The sequence below is a fragment of the Canis aureus genome, chromosome 4, assembly GCF_053574225.1.
Source record: "Canis aureus isolate CA01 chromosome 4, VMU_Caureus_v.1.0, whole genome shotgun sequence".
Taxonomy (NCBI): Eukaryota; Metazoa; Chordata; class Mammalia; order Carnivora; family Canidae; genus Canis; species Canis aureus.
In genome coordinates, this window is record NC_135614.1 from 5,990,946 (window position 1) to 6,008,965 (window position 18,020).

Below are 18,020 nucleotides of genomic sequence, written 5' to 3' on the forward strand. Positions count from 1 at the left end.
TTCTGACAGGGAAAATGCAAAGTAGGGAGTCAGGCAAGAGACATTTCAAAGGACAAATCTATAGGACTTGGGAGGACTGGATAGATGGAGGAGATGGGGGTAAATAAAATACACATTCCTGGATCACTTGAAGCATAAAGATTGTGACAGAAAATGCAGCAGTAAAGTGGTTTCATTTCATTGCTTGGATTGGTAGAGGGATAGGAATGGAAATATAGGTTGGTTTTAATTATGTTACTGGAAGGTGATGATGGAAAGATCAAGTGACTAGGCAGTTACAGGACTTGAATTTGAGGTCAGGCTTCAGATAAAAATGGTAATCACGGACAAAACAGTAAGCAGTCTACGAATTCTTTCAGAAGTGAACAGAACATTGAATAAGAATTTAAGAAAAAATTAAGAGGTAGAACCACATTAACACAAAAAGTAACATTTGAAGTTTATGGTATCTTTTCACATTTGTTATTTTAATGGAACCCTTGAGGGGTGGGGGAGATTAGTTTCAAGGAGATTTATTCATTCATAAATATTTATTAAGTGCTTCTGGGAATACAAGGGTGAATAAGTAACAGTCCTTGCCCTTAATGGGTTTCCAATCCAATGGGAGAGGCAGACAAGTAAATAATTAGGGGCCCTGAGTCTAGTACTAACAATGCGGTTTAATAATTGGCTATTTACTAGTCTCCATCCCAGAAAAATCACAAAGTTAAGGAATAGTGTCTTTATCACTCTTGTTGTCTCCAAAGCCTAGCAAAGAATCTAGCATATAGGCATCCAGGAAATAGTAACGAATAAATGATAATAATTTCATTGAAACATTGAACAATTACATTGTTTTCCTTCTGTATTGACAAACTGTGACGATAACTCAAGTGAAAAATAATAACGAATCAAATGAAAATAGGTCTCAGCAATGATGAACACTATTTTATGGCAGAGCTTAATTAAACCTTGTGGTGAGTGTGAAACATTAGGAAACATGGTTAATTATGGTGCGTTGGAGATCAGATTTTGGAAAGCCTTATATGTTATGCCAAGGGATTTATATAGGTGGCTGTACTGAAGATTCAAAGAGAATGTAAGAGGGACACTCAGGTGGCTCAGTTAAGTGTCTTGCTCTTGGTTTCAGCTCAGATCATGACCTCACGGGGTATGAAACTGAACCCAGTGTTGGACTCTGCCCAAGCTGAGTGTGGAGTCTGTTTCAGATTCTCTCTCCCTCTCCATCTGCTTCTTCTTGTTCACATGGTATCTCTAACAGATAAAATCTGAAAAAACAAACAAACCTGGGGCACTGGGTGGCTAAATCAGTTAAGCATCTGCCTTCAGCTCAGGTCATGATCTCAGGGTCCTGGGATTGAGCCCCATGTTGGGGTTCCCTCTCTCATTGCCCTCCCTCCCATTCCCTCCGCCCCCCTCCCCGCTCATGCTCTCTCTCGAATACATAATAAAATCCTTAAATAAGTAATTCTTTCTTAAAAAAAAAAAAAACCCAGCAAATGTAAGACATGCGAATGACAATCAGAATTATGCTTTGGAAAGACCACTTTGGTTGGAGTGTATGTGATTACAATAGACGAGTGCTTTCCAAACTTTTAAACACATTTAAGTGTGCATATAGGAGGCCAGCTGTACAGAACAATGTGCTTAACTTTTTTTAAGGTCCCAGCTGTGCTCAGCAAATGCTTGAAGAAAACAAATCATTGGGTACCTAATAAGTACTTCTTATATGTACATTTCCTTCCCCTTTTCCTTTCTCTGAATACACTGATTTAAAAAAGAGCCAATGGATAAATCTTGAGGACATAAGGCAGGGGGCTGAATAGACCCCCAAGAGGCAGAAAGGGAGGGAATCAAGAACAGGAGGGCTTGCTTGGCAGAGGGCATGAGGACAAACAACTTTTCTCGAGATGAAAAGCAGACAATTTGAAGACAGACCTAAGAAATAGAGAGGAGGAAAATCTGCAGTTTCCATTAACTGGGAAGAGACTGGAAAAGAAGCAGGGGACATTAGATTGACAAATGTGCAATCTCCATCAGGATTAAACAATAAAATGGCTTAACTGAGGTCCTAACATATTAACTTGTGATGGTTGTTAACAGCATCTGGAAAGGCTCCCCAGCAGCTTTGAGCAAGGTGGGAGGAGCAAAGATACAGGTGGTTGGAAGCATCCAGGATTGACAACTGGCAGGATGAGAAGGGGCCTAAAGGAAGATGGAAAGTGATCTGAGAAAGCCCTTGAAAGGCTTCCTGAAGTGAATAACTGTAGGGCACAGTTGAAGAAAGGAAGTTAGAAGATGAGTGGGGACGCCTGGGTGGCTCAGCAGTTGAGCTTCTGCCTTCAGCTCAGGGCATGATCCCAGGGTCTGGGAATGAAGTCCCACATTGGGCTTCCTGTGAGAAACCTGCTTCTCCCTCTGCCTAAGTTTCTGTCTCCTCTCTCTCTCTGTGTGTCTCTCCTGAATAAGTAAAATCTTAAAAAAAAAAAAAAAAAGAAAAGAAAAAGAAGTTAACAGAGTGGAATAGAAAAGAGCTAATGGATTTAAAATCTTGCTGAAAGCGATTCATGGCAACCTGATTTAGCCTTTATTCTTTTGGCTTTGGCAAAGAAAATTTTTGAACCTCCATAGACTAGAAAATGTGAAAACATTTTAAAATTTAAAACAGGTTTTCTACATGACAAAACCCAATTTACTTATGTTCCAAGATATACCTTTTTACAAAAAAAAAAAATTACTGGAGTTTAAAACTAAGTAGATAAATTACTATATTTTATTAAACTTTTAACTACTCTTACATTGTTTTCCTTCTGTATTGACAAACTGTGATGATAGCTCAAGTGAAAAGAATAGATTTCTGATTAATGGATCAAATGATGCTTTGTAAAGTCCCCAATTCAAAGTCAAGCATTTCTGTCATCAACAAAGGCCAGATACAAATGACAAAGAATCATGAATAGTACCAGGCCAAACTTAATTTGATTAGGTAAGGAGCCTTCATCTTAAAGGTAAATATTTTGTCTATATAGTGTTAGATCTTCTTGAATAATCATTAAGCTTTTAAGTAACAGATTCATAAACACAAAGTTCAAGTTTCCATAATGCGGCATAAATACCCATGATTTTAAATTTTCTTTATATCAATTAAAATGGAAGATTCAAATGACTTTAAAAGCTAGTAAATGGAATAATCAACTTTTCAAAAATTTAGGTTGAGGGCTTCAGTGATAATGTCTCATACAAGGACATGGTGATTAGTTCTGATTTAATATACTATAATAGAACCACTCAAGCAAAATGCAAGGTTTCTGGAAAAGTTTCATTTTGAGAGGTCAGCAACACTTCTAAATTAAGGAATCAGGGTGATCGTTTTTATCCCCCCTACCTCTTATTGCCACAGATAGTTCCAGGGGTTTGGAGGTGGAAATTACACAAAAGGGATAGAGAGTCAGGGTTAAAGCACTATAAAGCTAATTAGTGCCTGACAGCATAGCTTTGACTACTTTTCAGTCAGTCACTAGCTCTCAGGTTAACACTTTTCATTCCTTTAATCACAGAGATTAAAGATACCTACCTTCCCTTTCCATTCAAGCACCAATTGCCTTCAAGGGGGAGTGGTGACGTGAATGGCAAGGAAAAGAGCATTTCCCTCTGCTTTTGTACTTAAGCAAAAGCTCCTTGCAAACAGCTCTTTTATGATTTTTACTACTGATAGGAAAATATAAAAAAGCTTAAATAAAGGCTCCTTCCTAGAATACTTTTTCCATGTACTTTTTTTTTTTCCTTCCTAAATGGAAAGACACTGCTGTATCCAGATAGTAATGTTTTGGGTCACAGATTAAAAGGAAAAAAAGAATGAATTTGGGCTAGCATATAAATTTCATTAAGTGGAGACTCCTTGGTTAAAGAGCAAAATTTGCTGGGCAGAGAGGAAGAAAAAAAGGAAGGGGGTAAGAAGAAGGACCCCCTTTGCTTAATGCTTACCATAGTCAGATTTTCATGGAAGACTTTAGTGAGGGAGTTTCCAAGAGGAGACTGAGATATTCTAAGTAGCAACATTTAGGAAGAAGAGGAGGTCCAGTGGTCTCTGGGCTAGCTAGCTACAGAAACTGGCCCCAAGGAGTCACTGGCTTGGAACTGGGGTAGACAAATGAGGAACTGCCCACACAGTACAGTTAGGAAGTATTTGATAAAAATTCCTGGAAGCTGAAGTCTTCTTTATTGACGGAATCAACAGAACGTTTGTGGCAGTTGTCCATAAGGTCCAAACACAGCACATTCTGACATTCAAATAAAACCTATTTAAATGTGGTTCCTTTTGATTCCTTCAACTTTGTACCATGATTATCTGTGCAAAGGGGTTATAAATTGAAACAACCTCACTCACATCACCCCTATCCACTTTCTGGAGACTGACAGCTTGGTCCAAGTTGTTAAAAAAGCAATACGCTAAAAGACAAAAATATAGTCAACTACAACAAGCTACCAGGCCTAATCAAGAATGGCTGATTATTCATTTTCTTCTTTGAACATTTTGCTTAAGTGCTTTATTAAAGCTACGAGCTCAGGGTTTCCACCACGTGCATCAATTTGTTTATAGGCTTTAGATTCAAGCTCTTTAAGAGTACTCCGGGTATATTCAAAAGAACCTACATTCTCAAGATAATGTACACAGTATTTTTTAATATCTATATTTTCGGTTCTCTGGCGCAAGATATTCTGCACCTGGGTGCTTTCAGGTCTCGACCAAATAGCATGAATAGTAGGGAATGAGAACTTTCCCTCTGTTAGATCTTCACAAAAGCTTTTGTTTTCACTGTATTCTTTGGAGTGTAGATTAGCATAATCATCCCTAATTTGGAAAAAGAGCCCAAGTGTATTAAGTAGTGGCTTCAGATCTTCTTTGTAATCAGAGAACAACTGCATGAGACCTACTGCTAATCCAAATAGTCCACCTGTCTTTTGCAGCACCATAGCTTTATATTCTTCTTCAGTGGGACAAGTGTAATTATCCCTCCAATAAATGTCTAGACCTTGTCCCTGATGGAGTTCCAAAAGCTGGTGGGTAAAAAGCTTCACTGCATCTGGGTGGTCAAGGGTTAAGACTTTCTGTAGGCCAAGAAAATATACATAATTGGCAGAATTGATGACAGATGGAATTCCATAGATGCTGTGTGCCACTGGAAAGCCACGTCGAAGTTTTGAGTTGTCTTCAATATCATCGATGAGCAAACTGGCATTATGCAACATTTCTGTCACTTCAATGATAATCTAACAAAAAAGACAATGACAGTTTCATTTTATTTGAGGTATTCAAAACACTAGTATTTAACGTTATGAGAGTCTTGAATTCCTTAGTTTTTACAGTGAGTAATTATATAGCAATCTCAATATAAAATAATACATTTATCAGCATTAAACTCAATTAAGAGCAAGAAGTATTTTATGTGACACCTATTAATTCGTTAGGGATTAAGAACAAGGTTAGATTTGGCTAAATACCTGTAGCTTATCTTCTGGAACTTTTAGCCAATGATTAAATGCCTGTGAAAGTTTGGTTCTCACTTGCTTACCTAAAATTAAAGAATAAAATTTGGCAATAAAATTAGTATTTCAGCTATAAAAAACATTCAGAAACTTCCTGGAAAGCTGTTCAGACTTGAATCCAGCCCCATCCCTGCTGGGTTCCTATTGCCCCCTCTGCCTTCATATTCTAAAAGCTCACAGTCTTTTAAAATTGGGGCAAAGAAAAAAAAATTAGGGCAAAGAGATTCTAAAGTATTCAAATGGCCTACTAGTAAGCCATTCCTTTCATCTTAACTTGTATCAACAATTTTGGAATGAAATAGCATTTTAGGAATTATGATCTAATTCATTCCTTTTTTGAAAAATAAGCCAGTCTTGTTAGTGGCAGTTAATTAGCACTCCTTTTCAGAGAACTATAGGTATTTCTAATGAAATATAATTTGCTATTGCATTCAATAAAATCTCATTAAATTACCTCTTAAAATTATCTACAATTCCTTTAAATTAAGGTTTTAAAGATTGTACAGCTCTGCCTCTTTCCTATCAAAAAATGAGATGACCATTCCCTGAAGTATTCCCTTTTAGCATCCCAACTTAGCCAAAAGTTAATTTTGACTTAGTTTTTCAATTTTATCATTTTCTTACATGGAAAGCTCAAGAGGTCTTTGGGTAGTGGTTATCAATAGAAGTCATTTTAGCCCACATATAAAGGAATGGTAGATAAAAACTCCAACCAGTTCACTTAATAACATTCTACAAGCTTCCTGCTAGAGTGAATGCATAGTAACACCCTAATTTCAGATGAGGTTTCAGAAAAAAAAAGTTACATAAAAAGTTTAAGTGAACAAAAACAGTATTTTCTAAGACCTACATTTTCCTAGCACCAATCACCCAAGCAAATGAATACTAATTTTCATCACATGTCCAAATGAAAGAAAGTTGTATTTTTCTGTGAGAAGTCTAAAAGGGAAGGATCTCTTAGGGTTCAAGAAGCAGTATATTCTGTCTACTAACTTTTAAGGTAAGCAATGGTCTGGGTAGCAGCTACATACTTTATACTTTCTATCTACTTTCTAGTTTAATAAAAGCCAATATGAGCTATTCTTACAATGTACAACTATGCAACATAACCCATATTGCTTTAAAACACAATTTGAGAAGATGGACAGACACAAAGAACGTGGAACCACATTTCTCCTTTCACTTTAGAATATACATAAAAAAAACAGCACAATAAATGGCTTAACTTACAGGTAATGCAGTTGTGCTTTAATATTTTTTTCCTTTCACCAGATTCTGGGGTCTGGATTGATACTTTTAAGGCCCCAAATAGTTTCTAACAGGAGCTAGTCATAGAGATTCCTCAAAATTAAAAGAAACAAACAGTAATTACCTTTCCTCTTTATTCCTTTAAAAGATTTATTTATTTTAGAGAGAGTGCACATGAGTGGGGGTAGGGGCACAGAGGGAGGGAGAGGGACAAGCAGACTATGTTGAGTGCAGAGTGCAATGCAGGACTTGATCCCACAACCTGAGCCAAAATCAAGAACCTGACAAAACCCAGAGCCACTCAGGTGCCTCCCAATTACCTTTCCTCTTTAAAAGACCTTAACATTATTATTTTTAAAGGCTTTATTAATTTATTCATGAGAGATACAGGCAGAGGGAGAAGCAGGCTCCATGCAGGGAGCCTGATGTGGGACTCGATCCCGGGTCTCCAGGAGACCTTAATTAACATTATTGACTCTTGGACTGAGGACCTACACTAGGGCAAATAAATAAAAGTCATTTGACTTCACAAATTTCAGAAAAATCCTAATATTAACAGTTAATTATTATAATCTTTCATTAGCAAGAGTAACTTTCCAACAGATCAAATGGTCTTGCCCACCTTTAAAGTTACTTTAGGAATTCTAAAGTTCTCTGTGAAAAATAGCCTTATTATCCATAATGCTATTTCCTAATTCTTTTTTTAAAAAAAGATATTTATTTTTTAGAGAGGGAGAGAATCTCAAGCAGACTCCTCATGGAGTCTGATGAGGACTTGATCTCACAACCCTGAGATTATGACCTGAGCTGAAATCATGAGCCAGATGCTTAACAGGTGCCCATTAAAAAAAAAAAAAAAAAAAAAAAAAAAAAAAAAAAAAAAAAAAAAAAAAAAATTTTGTATTTAAATTCAAATTAGTTTACGTACACTGTATTACTAGTTTCTGGGGGTAGAATTTAGTGATTCATCAGTTACATATAATGCCCAATGCTCATTACATCAAGTGCCCTCCTTAATGCCCATTATCCACTCAATTCCCCCACTCCTTATTTCTTTTAAAGATTTTTATTTATTTTTGAAATATTTTATTTATTCATTTGAAGGAAAAGAACATGAGCAGCTTGGGGGGTGGCGGTGGAGAGGCAGAGGGAGAGGGAGAAGCAGATTCCTTGCTGAACATGATGAGCAGTGAGCTTGACAGGGGTCTTGATCTCACGACCCGGAAATCATGACCTGAGCCAAAGGCAGATGCTTAACTGACTAAGCCACGGAGACACTCCAAAGATTTTTATTTTTAAAGTAATCTCTATACCCAATGTGGGGCCTGAACTTACAACAAGATCAAGAGTCACATGATCCACTGACTGAGCCAGGTGCCCCATAGTTTTCTGTTTCTTTGGGAAAATCTTTTGAGGTTATTACGTTCTATCATGGATGCAAGATCATATTTGATTTTTTAAAAAGTGAGATAACTAATGAGAGTTTTAAATGTTACCTAATGGCTTAATGTTACCTATTTCAAGATAATGAGGATTAAAAAAAAGGTTACAGATGTAACATTTACAGAGGATTAAAAAAATGTTCATTACACAGGTAAACATTATTGCTAAAATGTAACTACAGTCTTTGCTTTACACAGTAGCAGAACAGGAGACACTCTTCAGACTCTTCACAGCACTGATAGCTGGCATGTTTTACCACAGCCCAGTTCTAGCCAGTATCTGCAAACTTGTTACAAAACAAGTCCAACAACAGATGGGTAGAGTGCAGGAGAAACATCACCATGTTTCTCAGTGGGAGACCCTGAATAAGTGTAGTTACACTTACCACTAAATATTACTCAGAAGGGGTCTCTTGGCTCTTTTTTATTTTATTTATTTATTTATTTTTTTTAGGGAATGGGACAGAGGGAGGGAAAGAGAATCTGCTCTAACCACCCTGAGATCATGACCTGAGCTGAAATCAAGAGTCAGATGCTTAACTGACTGAGCCACCCAGGTGCCTCTTGGCTTTTTCTTAAATATTAAATAGGCAGCTTCCCTTTGTATTATTCATTCTTTTGTGTTTTTTGATTCTTCTTCTTCTTCTTCTTTTTTTTTTAAGATTATTTATTTGAGAGAGAGGACATGCCTGAGTGTACAATGGGGGTGGGGGATCCGAGGGTGGGCAGAGACTAAGAGAGAAGTGGACTCTCTGCTGAGCACATGGGGCTTGATCCCATGATCTGAGCTGAAGTTAGATGCTTAACTGACTGAACTGCCCAGGTGCCTCCCTGGATAACTTTTTGAGCTATACTTACAATCATTGTTTGTGCAGTTATATGTCAAAAAAACAGCAGCATCATGCCAAGGGCAAGGCAGTCGAAGATGTCTGCCCTATCTGCCCTGCATGTAAGCAATAAAGAGGTGTACTATTTGTACACCTATTTGTAATGAATTTAAAAATAGTAACAGACTGCCTAAAAGTTTTTTTAAAAAGTATGTCTTCTTTGTCCTTTGGCTCTTGAAGATTTCATCTTTAAGACATTTGGATTTTAACTTGTAAGAAGGATTTTGTTTTATTTACTTATTTTTTGTCTCTGGAATCATCATAGCGAAAGCTAATTTATATTCAACAAATTTGGGATCCTCTTATATTGCTTCTGTTGTATTATGGAGTATCTTTATGCTGTCAACTCTATTTCATTTAATAATCTTTGGTGAGTTATATCAGACAATATGGCTGAGTAGAATTTGAGTTGGGAGTAGACGGTTCCCCCCATTCTTTTGAAACACTGGCATTAGCACGTAGGTCTACCAGAATAGAAATGACACTAATCATAATGGCTTCCAAGATGTAGCTAGGAAGCTACTACTCTTCTGCCTTGGATAACCATATTTATCTTCTCCTGGCTTACAAACAGAAACACATATTACCACTGAGGTGTGCTCATAAAGAAAGGTGTGCACTTTAGAATAGAAATGAAAGTGTTTATTGTGATTGAGTTGGGAACATCATTGGTCTATAGGTTACCTATCCTCTGGGCTAAATAGGTTTATATGGTTGTCAACTAACTTACCACCTTCTATATAATTTCTAGAAGATCATTCTAATTTTTAAGTAACTGGTTTGTGAATGAATTTTTATTATGAGAACCCACACTTATGTATATAAATTTTTATTTGCTGTTATAATTTTCTAAATCAAGTTACAAAAATACCAAAGAAAACATGCACATATACATGACTAGGCAGGTGTTACTGTAAGAAGCCATGTTCAGGTGATCCATCTTGCTATAGGAGTAATGTGGACTATGTTTCCAAGTAATGTGACTTAGAGATGCATTACTATGTGGCTCTTAAAGGAACGAGTAGCCTAAGAAATGCAGTGTGTATGACAACAGAGAATGTGGAAAGTAGAGTGAAGCTGTTTGTTGTTATAAAAATTGGCATAAAAACCTCTAATATCTAAATAATGGGTAATGTGTTTCATCCATAAAGAATAAAACCTCCAATGACCTACTCAAAAGTTTTTAGTATTTTTAGTTACATTGTACAATTGTATATTTTAATTTTATTTTTTATTTATTTTTATTTTTGTTTATTTGACAGAGAGAAATAGGAGCAGCAGGCAGAGAGGGAGAAGCAGGCTCCTTGAGGAGCAGGGAGCCTGATGTGGGACTCAGAAGGGTCCTGGGACCATGACCTGAGCCAAAGGCAGATGCTTAACTAACTGAGCCACTCAGGCACCCCACATTGGAGATTTTTAAAAGGGTGCTTAAAATGTCTCTTTTTAGAACAAAAAAACTAAAACGTTCTATTTGTCATTTTTCTCATACGTATCACCTTAAAGAGGAAATCTTAAGAGCTGGTAAGTCTAATCTTTTCTGTATGCTAGTATTTGAATGACCACTACTCTATAACAAGACCCTATATGGACCATAACTAAACAGTTACCTGGTAACTGAAGTAAATACTTATAGGGTTCTAGAAGAATTCTTTGGACTGTTTCTTGAGTCTTCTCCATTGTTTTTAAATTTCAAAGCTGATCTGTGAAAAAGGAGAAATATAATCTTATTAACTAAATTAATTTTGAGTTTCAAATGCAAAGGAATTTGTACCTCAAGGTGTTTTTGTGCAGGCAGACTTTCAGTTTTGCTTTATAAGAATATTCTACATATATGAAATCTAGAAACAGGCTAAGTGAAAGAAGCCATCACAAAGGACCACAAATTATATTCCATTTATACGAAATGTTCAGTATAGGAAAATCTATAAAGACAGAAAGTAGATTGAGATTGCCTAGCATTGGGGCAGGAAGAATAGGGAGTATGAAGTTTCTTTTCGTAGGGATTAAAATATTCTAAAATTAGATTGTGGTGATGGTTGCACAACCCTGTGAATATACTAACATATGTACTTTAAATGGGTGAACTATATATGTTGATTACCTCTTATAAGGGAAAAAAAAAGGAAAATCTTCAAGTATTTCATTGGTCAAAGTTCACCTAGACTCTAAGTGATTTCCTTAGTTACAAAAGTTGTATTAAGCCTTTCTTATTTTACTCAACCATAAAAGCTTAAATTGTTGACATCAAATCACTGTCAAAACAAATCCAAAGAATTAGATTCTATTATTTAATTGATTACATAATTAGTAAACATACTTTTTTCAGTGAGCATTAAGATGAATAAATTTTATATATTTAAAATATACAGCAAAAACTCCTCTCTCCTACTTTCTATAACGAAATCAACCCATTTCAAAGATTCTAATTTAAGATGTGCATTAACTTTAATGCAATTAGCAAAAATATTACCCTGTATCTACACACACACACACACACACACAGTATTTTCCTGTGGTGATTTATTTATTTTTAAAGATTTTATTTATTTATTCATGAGAGACACAGAGAGAGGCAGAGACACACAGAGGGAGAAGCAGGCTCCATGCAGGGAACCCAATGCGGGACACGATCCAGTGACTCCAGGATCACACCCTGCGCCGAAGGGAGGCAGGCACTCAACAACTGAGCCACCCAGGGGTCCCTTCCTGTAGTGATTTATTATCTGAGTTTTACATTTACTTCGGTATTTCCTACAATCCTTCTTTATTGTTGAATCCAATCCCTACTTTGTTTCCTTCTAAGTATCTATTGCTATTTTTATTTGTTCTTATCTTAGGAATCTTTTTTTCTAACTGCTCTGACATTTTGGCATTTTAGAAAGTTTCTCAAGTTTATCTTTCTTTTGCTTCTTTAAAAAGATTTGGTCTGTAGGATCATGAACAGAAGTGTGTTTTTTGTAATCTCTGGAGTGCCTAGGTGAAACAATCATAAGAATTGAGCACTCCAGCAAAGGAAATCATCTTAGCAATATGACCTCAAAGAGAAACGTTCCATGTAGAAAGTTTTAAACCTGCCTTAACCGACAATACTTAGCATGTTACAAGGGGAAAAAAAGTTGAAAAGATATTTTGAAATTATCTAAAAATCAGTTTAGTAATTTAAACTTTGACACATTACCTCATTCTTGGGAGATTAAAAAAAGATGACAAGCAGGAAAAATAATCACTTACACAAAAGATTACAACAATTAAATGTAGGATAAACAATTTAAAGAGGCATCTCTTACATACTTCTGAATTTAAAAGTTGGTAGCTATCTCTTCCCAATTAGGTTGACATAATCATGTTTATTCTTTCACAGCCTCCAGAACACACTTAACTTTAAAGTGAATAAATCCACCTTTCAATAACTCTTTTATGTCCTTCTGGAGACAAGTATATTCTTGCCCAGAAGTCAGAGCTAATCTGTGTTTCAATTCTTAAGGCTTTTAAAAAATTACTGTAAGAACACTCACTTAACAAGTGAGCCAATTAATGTTCCTTTCCTAGAGGATGTTTATATGTTAAGTATTCTCAGTGGTGGGAAAACAGAGGAACCGCAATTTTTCTAGGTATTGAAAAGTAATGTTTTGTCTTAAGTCTAACGGGTTCTACAAACTGTGGCCTATGCCCTACCTGTTTTTTTTTTTTTTTTTTTTAATGGAAAGGACTCCTATTTATTATAGCTGGAAATTTCAGCCATCAGAGACTAGATTCAAATAAAAAGGCATTAGTGTTACACAAAATATACTAACTTATTTTTATTTAGATTGAATGACTACAGAATGGATCTGTGAGAGAGTCTGAAACTACTCCCTTTCAAAACAGGAAAACTGCCTTAAATTTGTTCACACAATTGACGGATGAATATTAATAAAAACAGATTGTCCCCTCTGTGTGGACTACTATTGAAATAATTGCCTGGTTGGGCTCCCTGCATTTGCCCCTCTAATCCAGACCTCTATTCTTCAGCCAGGAATCTTTGCAAAATTCAGATCTGGCCCTATTTCCCTACAGATTGAGAACCCTGCGAAGACATCCCTTTGCTCTTAGGTAAGAACAAAGCTCCTTAAAGATTGGGCGACTCTTCCGGCTTTCTTCCCCCTCTTCAGTTCCTCACACTTTATCTTTTTATGAGGACGATGACGACGTTAGTTCTTCAAACTTTAAAAGTTCCCTCTAGATACCTGGCTTTCCAACAGGCTATTTTCTCCGTCTGGAATGTTCTTTCCATAGTTAACTCCTGCTAACTCACTCTTAGCTCGATTCTCACTTTACTTCCCTTAAGCCAAATCCCCTATTTTATTAAAGCATCACGTAACTCTCCTTTGTATTACTCACCACTATTACCAAGGTCACACTCGTGTGTCCACTTTACTTCCTGTCTGCACCGTTTTTTTTACATGGTAGGCACTCAACAAATTTGTGAACGATTGAATGAACCAACGGAAACGCGCTAGAGGATGAAATCAGGGCATACGCTTTCACTATAAAAAGATAAAAATACCATGCAATTTCCCCCGTCCCCCACACCCCGACAATGATCTGGTTTCAAAATTGCTAAATAGTGATATACAAACGTAAGCTTGGCTGTGAAACGCAGAGTGAATCCTTCCCCGCAAACTTTGGGAGATGACAGAGCTGAAGAAAACTGCCCGAGATACAAGCAATAGATTTAAATAACTTCAAGGCAGATTTTTAAGAGACTTGGCAAAACCGCTTCAAGCGATTCCTCTACTCGTACGAAGCCCGCAGGGTCAGTGAGGTTCCTGCTTCCTCTCCGCTCAGATGCCCCCTTCCGCCACCCTGGATCACCTACCCCTCCTCCCCTTCTCTAGCAAGTACGGAAAATTCATACACAATCCGGTTCAGCATCCGGGTCCTCACCCTCCTTTCTTTCTTTCCTCTCGACCCCGCCTTCCAGCCTCCCCCGCCCTCATTTCCCATCCGGGTCCCCCCCCCCCCCCCGCCCCCCGGCCGCCACCACAGCCGCTCACGGTTCAACGGTGATATCACAACTTTTCGCGTTGCCGGTCCGGGGAGTAGTAGTACCCAGCATCAACTTCCCACTTTATAGTTCTGACCAAGGCTCCGCCTGACGTCTACATGGGTCCCTCCCCTTGCTTCACCACAGAACTCTCCACCCTCCTCAGCCACCAGCGACACTGCATTACTCGATGCAAGAAAATGCGCCATCCCGGTCACACTGCGCAGGCGTCGTCGCCGCCTCCCCACTGCTTTGTCGCCCCGCCTCCTCTCCTTCCCCCTCACTCCTCGTCCCACGCAGGCGCGGGGCATTGCGGGTCTTGCAGTTCTCCTGGGCAAGGGCTTGCGCATTGGCCCCAGAGGTTGGACTACACTTCCCGGCAAGCTTTGAGGAGTAACTTTCAGTTTCCATAGAAGTGGTGGGAAAATGGCGTCGTTGTTTGTATTCCGAGGACCAATAAGAATGGGATATAGGCGGGTTCTAAAGAACGCTAACCAATCCGAGGTCGTCTAAGAGGCCATCCGGGAAAGAGGTAGGGGAGGGGCAAGCTTCTAGGGGAGGGGAGAGAGAAGGGAGGGGGGGCACTGAGCGGGGGGGGGAGCGATGTTTGCCCGTCAGTCGAGTCCGGAGTGAGGAGCTCGGGCGCCGGAGCGGAGGGAGAGTCTTGGGCTTAAGCTTGCCGCCGCCACGGCCACCGCCTGGACCTTTGCCCGGAGGGAGCCGCAGAGGGTCTGGCGCTGCCGTCCTCTGGAGGGCAGCGCGATTCGGGGCCCGGACCTCCAGTCCGGGAGGGATTTTTCGTCGTCCCCCCCTCCCCCCAGCGAGGGAGCCCGAGCGGCCGCCAAACAAAGGTACCAGTCGCCGCCGCGGGAGGAGGAGGAGCCGGAGCTTCAGCCTCAGCAACCGCTGGACCCGCCGCCCTTCTTCCCCCATCTCTCCCCCGGGCCTACTGGTTTTGGGGGGGAGTAGGGGAGGGAACTCTGGACGTGCCAGGGTCAGAGCTCGCCTCCGCGGAAGGTAGGGGCATTTTCCGAGGCTCTCGCTGTCTCGTGAGGGGGTCCGTTCGGGAGTCACCCGGCCCGGCCCGGCCGAGGAGCGGGGGACGATCGCTCGGTGTCTCGCCGGGCGCTGGGGTTCGGGGCCTCGGCCTCCCGGGAGCCCCCGCCCCCATGCAGTTGCAGAGTGCGAGTCGCCCCCCATCCTGGCGGCCGCACACTCAGCGGTTCAGCGGCTCTGGGCCGCGGTGGGGGGCCCGGGCCGGCACGGGGGGCCGTGCGGTCTCCCGGCCCCTCGGTCCTTTGGCGGCCCCCGCGGCCCGGCCGCCGGGGATCCCGCTCGCACTTGTCCGGTCTCCGCCCGGGAACGGGACGTGGGCAGCGGCTGTGCGGTGGGTCGTCCTGCCCGCGGCCCTCCGGCCCGCCCGGCCTCCCGCCGCCCCCACCCGGGGCCCCTGGAGCCGGGGCCTGCGCGACCCTATGGGGCGCCGAGCCGCTCGGCGGGGCCCAGAGGCCCCCGGTGGGGACAGCCGGCCCTGCGCCGGCCCCCGGGCTTGTTGTGAGTTTCTTCTCTGACAGAAATGGCGTCATTGTCGGAGACGGGAAACTCCGTCGGGTCCCGACAATGGGGACGGGAAGCTGCCGAGCTGTGTAGGTGGCTCGGTTTGCGGGGCTGGCGAGGCCGCGGGGAGCCCCCTCGTCGGCGTGTGGTGGTTCCGGGGCTGACGCCCGCTACGTTTCTTGCTTCGGGCTTCGGGCGTCGGGCTTCGGGCTTCGCCCGGTTCCCTCCGCTTCCGCCGGTGCAGAGGGGTGCCTGTAGTGTTGACTGGGTGTCTTTTGTTTCCCCTCCAGGTGCAGGTGAATCTGGTGTTTTCGAGGGGATCGCGGTCCCGGAATCATCATGAAGGTAGGATTGCTTACGGAAACCGAGCTCTGGGGTTACAGAACAGGGGGGTTTGATGGAGGCCGCGTGTGGGGCCTCCGAGTTTTGCCGAGGAAGGTGTGTTTGGTGGCGGGGTGCCGGAGCCCGTTTCCCGGAAGACGATGGGGGTCAGCTGGTGTGGCTCTGTCGGCTCTGCTGTGGAGTTGGGGCCACTTATAGGATGTCACACGGAGCGTAATTCTCCCATATAGACCGTCTCTTCTTGCAGGGTAAGGCAGGAGTAATTGCATGAAATAAAGTATTTTAAAAGGTAAAACAGAAAAAGCAGGTCAAGTAATCCGACTCTAGAAACTGAACTGTATTGTGGTTCTATCGATTACACCGATGAAAGAAAATCTCGTTTATTGTGTGAGCAGTGTTGTGGGTTTTTAGCAGAAGACCTATTTGGTAAGCTATGAAAATAATCTGAGTCGAGAGATTTTTGAAGAGAATCTTTACACACCTCAGTTTTTCCTTGTATTTCCTGGGATTTAGGATTATTTGGTTTATTTTTTCTTTGATCCTTTTAGTCGGTAAATTGTCAGATATTGTAATAGAACCAGTGTGGATTGATGTGGAAAACCCATTGCCAGGTTCCTCTTAAATATAAACATGTTAACTGAATGGAGGAGAGTGTGTAAAAAGTAGAATTTACTTAGTTCGTGGAAGAAATTATTGCAAGGAAAGAAAGTATAGGTTGGTTTTGGGTTTTTTTTTTTTTTTTTTTTTTTGGTATATGTAATTGAATGCTGTCAATCTTTAATACATCCGAGAATAAAAAGCCTTAGTTAGATATCTGACATGTCTAGGTTCAACTGGTGGAACTTAGAGACTAGAGATATTTTTCATTCGTGACAAATTCAGAAGTGCTTGAAAGGGTAGGGTGTGTTCACAAGTATAGAAATGCATAGAATAGTATGTGAAAATATAAATGTCTACTTTTGGTAGTTCCTTGGAATTATTTGAAAACAAGTTTTCTTTTAGGATTTTCTGCTTTTATAGTACTGCATCTAGATGAAAATTTGTAATGCTTGTGTTTATGGAAGAAAATAAAAGCTGTGACTACTTAAATATTTATCAGCTATATAAAGTAATTAAGTTTAGCTGTAGATTTTTTTTTTTTTTTAGATTTTTTTCTTCTTGAGTTTGGGGTGCTATAAACTGAAAATATCTGCTGAATTTTTCTGTCTCACCTTCATGTAAATGAAAAATACAATCAATGATGTTTCAGAAACAAATCCCTTTTGTTATTCACAGATGCTAGCTATAACTCTTGTGACCTGTATAAAACAGAGACAAGTGAATTTTTTAAGGAAAACCGTATATCTTCCTTGGTATTGGGTGAGAATTTCTTAAGAAAGGCATTGGGTTGAATAACATATAATAAATTCAGAAGCTGAATAAGAGCATTTAGTTTGTGATAGGTATTGCAATCTGTTGTAGTTCCCGGTGTATATCTTAGGTACTCTGTTAATGTTTGATTAAAAGAAATGTAGTAAGTTGGAGGTCCTTAAGATTTAAATTTTCTTTTCTTGCCTTTTCTTCCTTTCATTTCCCCCTTTTTTTTTAAACTTGCGTGTTTAAAAAATGAAAGTACGTTGGAAACTTTAGCCTTAAAAGTTTCATAGTATTTGGCAAATGCAAATTTTTTTGGTGTCATTTTAGTACTAGTAATTTTAAGTGCTTAGCATTTCCATTATTATTGCTTTTTGAAAAGGGGTACTAGTAATGTTGAAAGGAAGGAATTATTAAAGAAAATTTCTAATTTTATACAAGAAGAACTTCCTGTTACTGTATATATAGTGAGCCTTCTCAATGGGAGTACACTGGCAGTCAGCAGTACTACAAATTAGCTCATTTCTTGGAACTTAATTTCTTACATGGTGAATATTGAGAGGCTGCCCATGATTGGTATTTTGCTTTAACAAAGTTGCAATTCAAAAAGTATTTAGT

General features: G+C 39.9%; 2 protein-coding genes across 18 annotated transcripts in view; one reads left to right on the plus strand and one right to left on the minus strand.

Moving 5' to 3' along the window:
• Positions 1 to 2,752: 2,752 nt before the first annotated feature.
• Positions 2,753 to 14,577, minus strand: GGPS1 (geranylgeranyl diphosphate synthase 1). 12 transcript variants are annotated; one of them, XM_077894448.1, is made up of 6 exons: positions 14,161 to 14,572; positions 13,505 to 13,619; positions 10,732 to 10,824; positions 6,778 to 6,888; positions 5,503 to 5,573; positions 2,753 to 5,271 (listed from the first exon to the last, which is right to left on the minus strand). In XM_077894448.1, the coding sequence occupies exon 6, from the start codon at positions 5,248 to 5,250 to the stop codon at positions 4,510 to 4,512; it is 741 nt and encodes a 246-aa protein (XP_077750574.1). In that variant the 5' UTR covers positions 5,251 to 5,271; positions 5,503 to 5,573; positions 6,778 to 6,888; positions 10,732 to 10,824; positions 13,505 to 13,619; positions 14,161 to 14,572; the 3' UTR covers positions 2,753 to 4,509. The 12 variants fall into 12 exon arrangements, with proteins under 12 accessions (XP_077750574.1, XP_077750567.1, XP_077750569.1 ...); XM_077894441.1 differs by lacking the exon at positions 6,778 to 6,888 and having other exon boundaries at positions 14,161 to 14,573; XM_077894443.1 differs by lacking the exon at positions 6,778 to 6,888 and having other exon boundaries at positions 13,505 to 13,650; positions 14,161 to 14,573.
• Positions 14,578 to 14,740: 163 nt separating this feature from the next.
• ARID4B (AT-rich interaction domain 4B) overlaps positions 14,741 to 18,020 on the plus strand; it is a 149,744-nt gene continuing 146,464 nt past the window's right edge. For 3 of the 6 annotated variants that reach the window (XM_077894425.1, XM_077894427.1, XM_077894428.1), the window contains exons 1-2: positions 14,745 to 15,167; positions 15,998 to 16,052. In XM_077894425.1, the coding sequence (XP_077750551.1) occupies positions 16,047 to 16,052 (6 nt within the window). In that variant the 5' untranslated portion in view covers positions 14,745 to 15,167; positions 15,998 to 16,046. Of the gene's footprint in view, positions 15,168 to 15,997; positions 16,053 to 18,020 lie in introns of all 6 variants that reach the window. The other 3 variants (XM_077894429.1, XR_013377529.1, XM_077894426.1) reach the window with 3 other exon arrangements.

Coding starts and splice junctions, on each gene's coding strand:
- GGPS1 (XM_077894446.1), bottom strand. CDS start 10,801: ATGGAGAAGACTCAAGAAACAGTCCAAAGAATTCTTCTAGAACCCTAT. Junction 5,574..10,731: donor GTATTTACTTCAGTTACCAG/GTAACTGTTTAG, acceptor CTTTAATTTTAG/GTAAGCAAGTGAGAACCAAA. Junction 5,272..5,502: donor TTCCAGAAGATAAGCTACAG/GTATTTAGCCAA, acceptor CTTTTTTGTTAG/ATTATCATTGAAGTGACAGA.